Consider the following 13,977-nt stretch of genomic DNA (forward strand, 5'->3'; position numbering starts at 1 on the left):
CAATCAACTGAATTTACCACAGGTGGATTCCAATCAAGTTGTAGAAACATCTCAAGGATGATCAGTGGAAACAGGATGCACCGGAGCTCAATTTTGAGTGTCATGGCAAAGGCTATGAATGCTTATGTGCATGTGATTGTTTTTTTTTTCATTTTTTATTTTTAATACATTTGCAAAGATTTCAAACAAACTTCTTTCACGTTGTCATTATGGGGTATTGGTTGTAAAATTCATTATATTCCTCAATTTAATCAATTTTGGAATAAGGCTGTAACATAACAAAATGTGGAAAAAGTGAAACGCTATGAATACTTTCCGGATGCACTGTATAGCAATGTTTCAGCACTGAAAAATTGTTACATTGAAAATTCAATTTTCCCTCAAATCTGTCTGCCATTTTCAATAAGCTTGTTTTAATGCATTCCACAATTGCCTTTTCCATGACTATATGTGATGCTGCTGATGATTTCGTCCTAAAACGAGGCATCTTATAAGGCAACATTTAGTTGCTGCCATAGCCAATAAACTGGAAGCATGTCTTTGATGCCTAAAATGCTGTGTAGGTAGGCAGATTGCACCACTGCTTATTTACATAAAGATCTGCACATATTTATTGCATTGCCAACACTCAAATTGTCAATTCTCATCAAAAATAAATTACTTCTGGTTGCTCTTTCACTGCAAACCACTATCTGTCTTAACTGTAAACACTTAACAGGAGACTGTTAATGCAGAGGGTGGGAGTTGAACTGACCATAAAGGGAGTGTAATATTCCCTAATCCTCAAATCTGACTAAAATTTCTGAACTGTTGTACTCACCATCTCCACCAGGAGAGAGGCTCTACCGCATCCTCAGAGAGACCAACAGTAGCCACAAACGCAAAGGGCCAGGCTAACAACATCATGAATGCAGCAAACAGCAAACGCACAGGGAAGAGTGTCACAGTCATTACGGCTATCTGAGAAAGAGAGAGAGAGACACAGAGTTAGGGAGTTTAAAATCCAAACTATTTTTCACACTAATCCAGCAATTGACTGGAAAGCTTTCAAAGAGTGCCATCGGGCTGGAAGCATGTTAGGTATGTGAAGAGTTATGCTGTGCAATGTTCTGAAAGAGAATTCATCCAAACTCATGTTCACCTCCTCTAAACCTCGAAGTATTATATCTCGATTTCAGAGAGGGACCATTGATGAACTGTCTACATTACAAGGCCTAGTATTTGAAACCTTTCACAAAGTTTAAGATTTTAGATTTATGACTTGAGAGATTAAAATCTCTGTAGATAATTATCTAAACATACTTCAAAAGCTTGCCATTAAGCATATGAGGAACCCTGGGGCCTCTTTTCTAAAACACGTTCAATCAATAAATGCCCTATATGTAAAATTGTATCATATGTGAAAATTGATGAACAAATCATGCTTTTATAAAAAGACAAAAACTGCATGACATTCTTATTTATTCGCCATCTAAAAATGTATGTGTGTCAACTTGTCCTAAAGAGAATGTACGCCGGTGTGTACCAACTTTGTGTACTAGTTTTAGGGATTCAAGTGTAAATAAGTGGGTAAGTGACTAAATGAAATTAATGGATGACCACATTGCACAGTAAAACATGAATTTGGTCATGTTATTTTATATCTGTGCACATGCATAGTAAGAAAGCAATTTTGGGAGCTAGTATGAAAAAGGAGAGACAGAGTTTTTATTTTATTTTTTAATTAAGAAATTCAATATGCAGATGCATATTTGTAATTTTTTTTTAAAGGCTACTGGTCTATATTTTCCAGTTTATCCTTTTCCCTCATTTCAGATATTGTTAAGTATATGGATGAGAATGCATGTTTTATTAATTGACTGAAAATACAGTATATTTTGTGGCAAGAGCAAACAGAAGAGAAAAGAAAGTGCATGTCTCAATAGAACAAGCTTATTACCATTAATTACACAGATCTCTGGAACACTCGATTCTAATTAGTCAACCACGGAATTTAAAGGTCAAATATATCTGAATAATGACCTCACATCTGGGTATTAAGTGATATATGACTGGTCAAAATCTTTCAAAATACAACAGAAAAATCTAATTATACTCTAGCAAAATTGGATACATATGGTGAGCTTTTCCTGATGCAAGTAAGCACAATGACATCACATGTTTCACTCATATAGGAGTGTTACCTCAAGAGAAACAAGATCACATAGAAGGGAGAGAAGAGGAAACAGGAAAAGGAGAAGAGATACAAAAAAGGAAAGCAACATCAGCTGAGATACTAAAAGCAGGCAGGGAAAAAATATCTGGTTACCTCAAAATTAAACATTAACCCTCATGTTTTGTTCCGGTCATTTTGACCCAAATAGGACTTTCTTTTGCCAGAAAATGCTAGTTAAATGTTATCCTATTGGACTAAAACTTCCTGACTTTGCTTACACAGGGTATCATAACTTTCCAAAAATAAATCTGTGTTACAACACCCATTCATCCATCCAACATTACCACACACACACACAAACACCATCTCACACACACACACACACACACACACACACACACACACACACAAACACACATACACACACACACACACACACACACACAAACACCATCACACAAACACACATGTGCACGCACACACAAATGCTCACGTGCATGCACAAACTCTGAGTATTACATTCTTTCTTACATGTTGGTGTTCACATATGTGAATGCAAACATAAAGACCTCGGACCTGTGCACGCACACACACACACACACACACACACACACACACACACACACACACACACACGCACGCACGCACGCACGCACACGCATGCACACGCATGCACAAGCATGCACACACATTCTCATGTACAAGCACACATTCTTCTGAGTACTACATGCTTTCTTTTTCACAGAGATTAACTTTATCCAACATCCATCAAAAATGCATGCGCATCCAATAGAATGATGAAGATGACCGGCAATTGAAAATGAATGGGGAAGATCACAAAAAAATAGGACTTTTATTTGTAAATGCTTTTATTTTCTGAAAAGGGGCACAAAGTAACACTTGTGGTGTTCCCTGTCAAATCTGACCATTGTGACAAAGAAATCTGGCCTAAGCCTATTTACACATTAGCACTGTCATATAAAGAACATTTCACGGAACAAAATACCAACACTGTTCATATTTCTGTTATATTTTGAATCAACAACAAACAAAATCAAAAGAACACCTGGTGGTTTTGTGTCCTCATGCACATGACTGGCAATAGCTTTTTCCATGTGCCTTGCAAATGTGTGCTCTGCATTTGATACACAATGCTTGATCAAAGAAAGATTCTAATGAAGAGGTAACTGTAGGGTAAAGACACTTCTGGTGTGTGTGTGCGGGGGGGGGTTGCAACGTTGAATGGATGTTGGATGCATTTCAGGGTAGGATAAAGCTGATCTCTGTGAAAAAGATAGCATGTAATACTCAAGAGTATTAAAGTTTTATATGTGCACATACACAGGTCCAATACCTTCACGTTCACGTGTGTGTGTGCGTGCGCGCTTGCAAACATAAACATGCTCCTGAACACTCACTTTTCTTCTTGATAAATAGTACAGAATGTTTTCAGAATTTAATACTGCCAAAATTATCCACAAATAATGCTTTTTTCACTCAAAAACGGAGGTGAATAAGCTCAGGTCAATGAAGCCTATGATCAATAAGCTCCAAGAAGAAATACAAAACCTGTGCTAATTGAAAGATCAAGCAGACAAAAAGATCTAATCTAATATTTGGTAATAATATAGCATAACAAGAGATGCACAAGGGTTAAACCACCATTGCATGGTTTAAATAATTGCTTTCCCTGCAAAAATAGTCAATCCAAGGGCCGAACGATTTAGACAAAACATCTAATTGCAATTGGGGGGAAATATTCTTCTAAAAATGTTCCTTTAGGGTTTTGACAACTGGGATGGCATGAGCTTGAGTAAATTATGACAGAATTTTTATTTTGGGTGAACTTTTCCTTTAAGTGTTTTAACTGGCCCTAGTTTTTAAACTCTGTTTAAGGATGCCCTGCATTCAAAAATAAATATGATCAATTCATACAGATCATTGGTTCAAAGCTTCAACCAACATCTAGATCTCAGAATACATAATTGATCATAGTGTTGATTAGCTTTGAATAACATGTTCTGGTGTAATTGTCTTGAAGCTTGGATATAACTACATAAAAGGTTCAACTTTGTTACTTTTAGCTAAAACAGCTTATGGAGATTTGTGGTTAGTGTCACAAAAACAAATGACTAAACAGAAAAACAGACACACACACTTTTAGACCCAGAATAGTTCATAAATATTGAATCTGCCTGAGAGTATATGCTTCCAGCTTCCAAGACAAATAGACTGTAACTCATGACTTGCATATATTTAACCACCAGTATAGGGGAATGAAGAACCCATTTTCATTTGGCTTTATTTTTATTTCATTTTATTGCCCAAGGGTAGAAAATCATAACCAAAGAGTGTGTATATGTTTATGCAAAATTGCAAATAAACTTGATAGTCAGTGATCATCACCATACATTTTCGTTGTATGGAAAAGAGCAACTGAAATTTTGTTCCACAAGTCATGCAAGTTTCAAGGGATCTGAGGGTGGGTACATATTGACAGAACTTTCAGTTTAAAGTAAATTATCTGGTATGACTCGATTTGACTGTACAAATTGAGAATGGATTTCTCAAAATTTGTTTGAGTATATAGAGGTATAAAGGTCGACTGCAGAGATCTCTCTCTCCCGCACGATCCTCTGCAGTCGACCTTTATACCTCAGAGGCTTGATTAGCCTAATACGGGACCGGATGTGTAGGATCACGACCCGGCCCCGCCCTCAGACCTACCACAGTGACGTTTCTGCATCCAAGAGTAGATTTCATTTGCACACTGATTAGTTTGTGGAAAGAGCAATTAAGTTAGTCCTCCATGTCTTGCACTCACACACAACTCATTAAACAGGATCCATTTGTGTGTAAAACCCATTGTGTTAAATGTATTGGTTGTCAGCTACAACAGAACTGGTTAAGGTTGTTTTAGGCTAAATTCAGATTGCCACTAAAAATCAGATTTTTTGCATATCCAGATGAGTTTTGATAGTCTGGACCGTAAAAAAACATGAAATCAGATTTTTCAGAATCCGATTCAAATTACATTGGGAGGTGGTTTCAAATGCGATTGAAATCTGACTTTTTCAGTTGCGTCTCAGTCCGAATTAAATCGGATTTCAAATGGTCTTTTGCATTACTCATAATGTGACACACAATGATGACGTCAAAAATCGGTGACTACAGCACGGAACATCACAATATAATAAGAGTTTTTTTCTTGTGCGACGGAGGTGTTCTGCACCGCAACTGGACAGGGCGTTTATTTGGAGAGCGAGCTGATCTCCATTTTTCCTGCATTTGTTTTGAACATGTGGATCATCGTCACATGGGTACGCCTACGTCGTTACTAAAGCAGCCCATGCAGATAGGTTGGTTATGTCTGAATGTGCAAATCTGATTTGATCACTTGCAATTAAAAGTGTTGTAGTATTATACATGCAGCAGAATTGAAACGATATGATTTGAATCCAGGATTTTCAACCTTTGCAATCAAATCAATGGCCCAGGCATCCTCATTGTTCAGCAAGGCCACTCCACATCCTGACCTCCTGATCTTCCACAGAGTTAAAGCAGACTTCTCTTTTTGCATGACTCGAATACTAAGACATTTCTTAATCCAGAAACTTCTCGCACAAAGGCACAGTACTTTGCTGAATCAACCTTCCAAAATGTACAGAATGCATTTAAATCCACAGTTCATACACTACATAGTCTTGATAGGCATCCGGACAATTGCTTTGGACTGTGGTAACTTGTAAAACTGACAAATTAATGATTATAGACTGATGTACATCTTTAAAATGTGTGTAATGTTTTATCCATGTTGTATAACCTATGAATTAACCAGTATTGTTTTGTAACCAGGTATTTTTATGTTTTGTTACCTACATGTATAACATCCATAAAAAAAAAGTCATGTTTAATATGCAAGCATTCGCTGGTGTATGCAGAGAAAGCTGATGACAACAAATATTATGTCTCCTGTACTATTCTCAAGATATAAAAGCTCATGATTAAATATGCACTATTTTTGAGCAGGAGATTTTTAAGACTGAACAAAGGGCCATAAATCGACTGTCGGAAAAGACAGCCCAGTTGACCATGTGACTCTGAAAAGTCACTTCTAATTGGCGAAGGACACCTTTGGGGATGCGGCCAATTTCAGTTAAAATATTTCCAAACAGGAAAAGCACTCTCTCTTGCCTCTCCATCCTCTCTCGTCTCTTCTCTTCTCTTCTCTTGCCTCCTTCGGCTCTTCGCTCTTCTGCCTGCACGCGTTTCGTCTGGTTACTTCGCTGACTGCCAGGTCCATGTCATGTGAGGCCCAAGGAAGCACGGGAATCAACGTCACGAGAAAGCTCATCACTCTCTACGGTTAGCACACCCATGAGAAGGCCTCGCTTCAAAAGCTAACCCCATAATTCATACAGACAAAATCATCATTCATAGAGATCCAAAACATCGATAGAACGAACTTTCGACCAAGCGCCAAGAACCAAGCAACACAAAGAATGCAAGGAAACACCACAAAGACACGCAAGTACATCTCCGATATTGTGCTCAAAATGCTGGTATATTAATTAAAAATGTGGGTAATCCGATAGCAAATTGATGTAAACTCAAAGAAGGATAAAAGGTTCTTAAGTTATTGTCAATAGACTCGAAGTTCATTTTCACAGTACTGAATATTTATTTCGCATTCTGTCACTCATCACCAACCTGTCTCACATACACTCACCTAAAGGATTATTAGGAACACCTGTTCATTTTCTCATTAATGCAATTATCTAATCAACCAATCACATGGCAGTTGCTTCAATGCATTTAGGGGTGTTGTCCTGGTCAAGACAATCTCCTGAACTCCAAACTGAATGTCAGAATGGAAAAGAAAGGTGATTTAAGCAATTTTGAGCGTGGCATGGTTGTTGGTGCCAGACGGGCCGGTCTGAGTATTTCACAATCTGCTCAGTTACTGGGATTTTCACGCACAACCATTTCTAGGGTTTACAAAGAATGGTGTGAAAAGGGAAAAACATCCAGTATGTGGCAGTCCTGTGGGCGAAAATGCCTTGTTGATGCTAGAGGTCAGAGGAGAATGGGCCGACTGATTCAAGCTGATAGAAGAGCAACTTTGCCTGAAATAACCACTCGTTACAACCGAGGTATGCAGCAAAGCATTTGTGAAGCCACAACACGCACATCCTTGTGGCGGATGGGCTACAACAGCAGAAGACCCCACCGGGTACCACTCATCTCCACTACAAATAGGAACAAGAGGCTACAATTTGCAAGAGCTCACCAAAATTGGACAGTTGAAGACTGGAAAAATGTTGCCTGGTCTGATGAGTCAGAATTTGGTGTAAACAGAATGAGAACATTGGTCCATCATGCCTTGTTACCACTGTGCAGGCTGGTGGTGGTGGTGTAATGGTGTGGGGAATGTTTTCTTGGCACACTTTAAGCCCCTTAGTGCCAATTGGGCATCGTTTAAATGCCACGGCCTACCGGAGCATTGTTTCTGACCATGTCCATCCCATTATGGCCACCATGTACCCATCCTCTAATGGCTACTTCCAGCAGGATAATGCACCATGTCACAAAGCTCGAATCATTTCAAATTGGTTTCTTGAACATGACAAGGAGTTCACTGTACTAAAATGGGCCCCACAGTCACCAGATCTCAACCCAATAGAGCATCTTTGGGATGTGGTGGAACGGGAGCTTCGTGCCCTGGATGTGCATCCCACAAGTCTCCATCAACTGCAAGATGCTATCCTATCAATATGGGCCAACATTTCTAAAGAATGCTTTCAGCACCTTGTTGAATCAATGCCACGTAGAATTAAGGCAGTTCTGAAGGCGAAAGGGGGTCAAACACAGTATTAGTATGGTGTTCCTAATAATCCTTTAGGTGAGTGTATATATGTGTTAGATTAGATTTATGTTTAGAATAGTAATAAAGTTTGTCTGTGTTCAAAGAATCAATCATAATTCACTTATTAAAGTTAATTCCTTACAGTAGAGATTGTGAGGTGATACAACTATATGTTGTATTACGATTTCAATGGTGGAGAATCTATTAAGACAAATAATCTAGCTATTTGTCAAATATCTAATTTATAATGGTTGTCGAACGAGACTAATTCCATTATACAGTTCATTACCTAATAATGTACAACAAGGTCAGATTAATTTAGGCAATTTAAAGTTCCCTCCTAAATGTCGCATACCAAATATCCTAAAGTGTGCACAGTCTGCCTGAAAATTTCTGATTTATGAAAAAATCAGATTTGCCTGCAGTCTGAACATAGCCTTAGTGAGACCAGAGCTGTGTCAGAGCATCTCTGTGAAAGCGGTAAAAAAAATTGGAGCTGAAGGGAGGGGGCAGAGCGTGTAAAATGCTAGCTGCTAGCGTGATCAACGAAGAGGATAATGAAGGCTATCGCTGACATGAAGACTTTTTTCTCTTCAAAATTCGAAGGCGTCCTGAGCGCTATTCAAGAGATAAAAAATGACATTTCCGAATTTGGGGGCAGAATATCAGAAGCGGAGCACCGAATTAGCGAAACTGAGGATAATGTGGAAAAGTTATAGAAAACTGTTAACTTTCTGGAACGTCAAATTGTAACGCTCACCTCTGATTTGGATGACTTAGAGAATCGCAACCGTCGCTGCAATCTCTGTTTAGTCAACCTGCCTGAAAAAGTGGAAGGGAAAGATGCAGCAAACTTTTTGGAAAAGTGGCTGTTTGATGTGTTCGGAGCATCTACCTTTCCGAGTCCAGTAGTCATCGAAAGAGCTCACAGAATCGGCAAGCCACCGACAAAGCCGCAACAGTACCCGCGAATCCTGATCATGAAATTCCTCAATTTTCGCAACCGACAGAGAGTGATTCAAGCCGCCAGGGAGATGGGAACAGTGAAGTATGAGGAACACAAAGTGATGTTTTTCCCAGACTTCTCAATAGCGGTGAGGAAACAACGAAAGGAATTCGATGTTGTGAAGAAGCGCCTCCAGACACTGAATATCTCGTACAGATTTGTTTATCCAGCCAAACTGAGTTTGCTGTATAAGGGACAGCGGAAGATTTGCGAGACGGCAGGAGATGTACAGAAATGCATACAGGAATTCGGAGAAGCGTCAGGAGAGCAACGAAAAGATCCTAGTATTTGACCGAAACGTTGTCGTCAAGCAGTTTTATTTATCAATGCTGATATCATAACCAAGGTAATTCTCTATCGGTTTGGCTCGGATGTGTAAACAGACAGTATTAGTCGGTCAAAGTTAAAACAACATATTTAAAACTAACTCAATCTGAGACTGAATCAGTTCAACGAATATTTGAGGGGAGATAATCATATATTCATTGTTTAATGATTGTTTGTGGATAGGCTGATGCCTAATGTTTTTTTTGCTGGCCAAGGATGTGTTCCTAGTTGTAGGACCAGACGAGCCTATTGAAGAATCTTTGCAGTTTGGTGGGAAGGGGGTGAACGCCGGGTCGTTCTGTTCAAGTGCGTTCAAGAGCCATGGTATGCAAAATCGTAGCTCAGTGCATTCAAAGTTTTTTTTTCCCACCCTAACGGTTTGTTATTTTTATTCTTTTTATTTATTTTTTATTATCCATTGTCTGTATGATCATAGAGTTATGGAAATGTGCTGTTGTAAAACATGTCAAGTGAATCTCAGATAACATTTATTTCCTGGAATGTTAGGGGACTAGGTAAACTTTCCAAGTTAAAACAGGTTATGACTAGACTTAAGCAATTTAAAACACCTATCGTGCTGTTACAAGAAACTCACCTTTTGTCCGGTGAACTATTAAACATACGTAGAAGGTGGCCGGGCCAAGTATTCTCTGCTTCATATACATCTAACTCAAGGGAGTAATGATTTTGATTCATAAAGCCATTCCATTTAAAATTTTAAAAGTAATTCCAGATAAATTTGGTCGATATCTAATTGTACAAGGCACTCTTTTAGACAACACAATTACCCTTGTGAACCTGTATGGGCCCAATTCTGATAGTCCAGAATTTTTTGAAAACTTGTTCTTAACTTTGGCATCCCAACCTGGATATTTAATCATAGGAGGTGATTTTAACGTAACATTAAACCCAAATTTAGATAGGTACAACAGTAAAGACACAGCTCACATGCAAAGTAGGAAAACACTTCATAATTTCATAAAATAACTAGATTTATGCGATCCATGGAGGAGAAAATATCCAGACAAAACTGAATATTCATGTTATAGTTCTTCACTAAAATCATATTCACGAATAGACTACTTTTTGATTTCTAATCATTTATTTCACCAGATTTTTGACTGTTCCTATGAGTCGATTGTGATTTCTGATCATGGTCCAGTTAAACTTGTGTATAGCATGTCGAAAACTATTAAGGGACCTTGTAGATGGAGGTTACACCCTAGATGGCTTCATGACTCAAAATTTATGGAGTTCATTGGAATTCATATAGATTTATTCTTTACAATTAATTTGAAAGAAACATCGGCATCTGTTAGATGGGAAGCTTTTAAAGCCTACCTCAGGGGTCAAATGATAAGCTACACAAGTTCCTTAAATAATAAAATGAAATTGGAATTACAAAATTTAGATGAAAGAATAAAAAAATTGGAACAAGATATTTACACAGATCAGTCAAATCCGAATCCTCATAAGCAGGAATTGCTCATTTTAAGAGCGCAGTATAATTAACTATCTGCAGCAAAAGCTGAAGCCAGCATAATCCGTCTCAAGCAAACATTTTATGAATATGGAGAGAAGTCAGGTAGACTGTTAGCATGGCAGATTAAAACAACTCCAATCGAGTAAAGCAATAAATAGCATTTACACAACAGCTGGAATTCTGACTTCAGATCCAACGGAGATCAATGAAACTTTCACCAAATATTTCCAAGCGTTATATACTGCAGAATCTACAGGTCAGAGTATGCAGCAAAATATATTTTTAGATAATCTCTCTAAAAGTTCCCATCTATGAACAGCGAAGCCAAAAGACAAACGGATGAACCCGTAACTAGTGTAGAAGTGTTAAATGCTATAATGAAGATGAAAAGTGGTAAAACTGCTGGCCCTGATGGGATACCAATAGATATATACAAAGCCTTTAATATAAATTAGTGATTCCGCTATTAGAAATGTATAAAGAGTCTTTACTCGAGGGCTGCCTTCCCCCATCTCTTAGAGAAGCTTTAATAACACTCATCCCCAAATCTGACAAGCCCCAAGACAGATGTGAATCATATAGACCGATTTCTTTAATGAATTCCGATGCCAAAATTATAGCAAAAATTTTAGCCCTTCGGTTAGAGAATAACATGCCTTCCATAATAGGAATTGACAAATGATTTTGTCCGAAATAGACAGGCCTTCCACAATATCAGGCGAGTACTTAATATTGTTTATGAGAAGAATGGCTCTACAGACTCATGTATCTTGTCGTTAGATGCAGAAAAAGCATTTGACAGAGTCGAATGGTCTTATTTATTTGATGTACTCAGACGGTTTGGATGCGGTCAGAACTTTTGCCAGTGGGTAAAGATTTTATATCATACCCCAACAGCAGAGGTCATTACAAATAATTTAACTTCCAAACCTTTTAATTTATATCGCGGGACTCGTCAAGGTTGTCCACTCTCGCCGTTATTATTTGTAATGGCCCTGGAACCCCTGGCAATTGCGATTAGATTGTGCCCAGGTATAAAGGGAATTGAAATTGCAGGCCTAGAACATCGGATTTCGCTATTTGCAGACGCAAATTGAAGGGGCTTCGCTCTTAACAATTTGATTAATGACTTTGGAATATTTTCGGGATATAAAGTTAACAAATCAAAGTCATCTATACTTTTTCTTAATGAACAAGAAAGGCTGAATCCAACAGTTCAACATCCCTATAAAACCTCTATCGATGGATTTAGATATTTGGGAATAAAGGTTACTCCACGGGTGGAGGATCGGATTGCATCCAACTACACTCCCCTGATATCTCAAGTAAATGAAAGTTTAAATAGATGGATGTCTCTTCCTCTCACCACTATCGGAAGGGTGAACATCATTAAAATGAATATACTCCCTAAATTTCTATATTTGTTTCAATCAATCCCCCTAACTCCTCCTACTTCCTTTTTTTTCAGATATAAAGAAGTAATTTGTTAAATTCATTTGGAACAAGAAACGCTCCAGGCTTTGCTTATCGCTTTTGTACCTTCCATTCGAAAGAGGGGGGTTACAACTCCCTAATCTTTTATGGTATTTTAAGGCAGCCCAACTGAGAGCCGCATGTTTCTGGTTTGCTAGTCCATCTCATACTGCATGGGTTCAGATTGAAAAAAAAGGCGCAGAAGAATTGAGTCTTGATACATATTTATACTCTGACTCTGTAAGGAGACTCAAACAAAATACAACTAACCCATTTGCTAAAACCACTATTTCAGTATGGCACGAATCACAAGTTGAGATGGGAGTGACACCTGTATTATCTCAACTCTCCCCTATTTGGGGCAATGCAATGTTTGCTCCAGGCAAATCAGACTCAGGCTTTAAGTTGTGGTGGCAGAAAGGCTTACAGAAAATAGCAGACCTGTATGCAGAGAATACAATGATGCCCTTTGAAATCTTAAGGGAAAGACACAAAATCCCCCAATCCCACTTTTTTAAGTTTCTCCAGATCCGTAATTTCATACGATCTAAGACTCATTTATATCAGTGTCCTCCCTTAAGTAGTTTAGAAGAAATGGCAGTTAAAAATCCCAATGATAAAGGTAAAATCTCTATGATATACAGCCAATTTGTTAATGCTTCTAAAGAATCAACAAATCATAAAAGACTGGCTTGGATTGATGATCTCCAAATGGATGTTACAGAAAATGAATGGGGAAAAGCCTGTCTCCAAGCACAAACATTATCGATCAATACTCGTTTTAAAATGATCCAATATAATTGGAAAATGAGAACATACATAACACCTGAAAAGTTGAATAGATTCAATCCAAATATCCCAGATATCTGTGGAAAATGTACAACTCATAAAGGAACATTATTTCATTGCATCTGGCAATGTGAGCACTTACAATCATTTTGGAAAGAAGTAATCGGTGTATTATCTAAAATAATTGCTAAAGAAATCCCTGTTTGCCCCAAAATTTGTATTCTTGGTCTACTTCCACCTGCCTTATTTTTGAAAATACATGAACAGAAGCTTATAAATCTGTGTTTATTGCAAGCGAAACGCCTGATTGCCATACACTGGAAAAGTACTTGTTGTCCATCTTTATCACTCTGGATCAAAGAATTGTCTTCTTATATAGCAATGGAAAGACTGACTTAAACAAAAAAAAGCACATATTTTACAGGATCTGGGACTCGTTCCTTCATTTTCTAGAACAGAATGGAATGACTCTTGAGTAATACTAAGAATGTGTTTTTTTTTTTTTTTAATGGGTGTGAAAATTTTCTGAAAATCCTGTATTGTACATGTATTGTAAAATAAAATAAAAATATGTTCAAAAAAAAAAAAAAAAAAAAGACACGTTTAGATAAATTGGGCTGCGCGCGTTCAGTGCTTGAGCTCTCCATTACACGGACGGCCAGCGTTCGTTTCTGACAGAAGTATACTTTGAGCTTAAGCGGTCTTTTGCAGGTAGATGACACTACTCCCTTTGAGTGGGTTAAGCTGGCACCACAAAAGCAGATTTAAAACAACTCATTTTTGGCCGAGGGTGTCACATGCAGACAGTTTTGCTGAGATCTCGCTTGATTCAATCAGCGGTATGACAGACTTGCCGATTTACAATGCTGAATAGATGA

At 38.0% G+C, this 13,977-nt stretch overlaps 1 protein-coding gene across 1 annotated transcript in view; it reads right to left on the reverse strand.

Annotated features, from left to right (window-relative positions):
* Positions 1-13,977, reverse strand: part of LOC127651041 (lysophosphatidylcholine acyltransferase 1) — a 46,028-nt gene that overhangs the window by 25,472 nt on the left and 6,579 nt on the right. Inside the window, exon 2 of the mRNA XM_052136745.1 lies at positions 821-960. Within this exon, the coding sequence (XP_051992705.1) occupies positions 821-960 (140 nt within the window). The remainder of the gene's footprint in view (positions 1-820; positions 961-13,977) is intronic.

This window comes from Xyrauchen texanus, chromosome 10, assembly GCF_025860055.1.
Source record: "Xyrauchen texanus isolate HMW12.3.18 chromosome 10, RBS_HiC_50CHRs, whole genome shotgun sequence".
Taxonomy (NCBI): Eukaryota; Metazoa; Chordata; class Actinopteri; order Cypriniformes; family Catostomidae; genus Xyrauchen; species Xyrauchen texanus.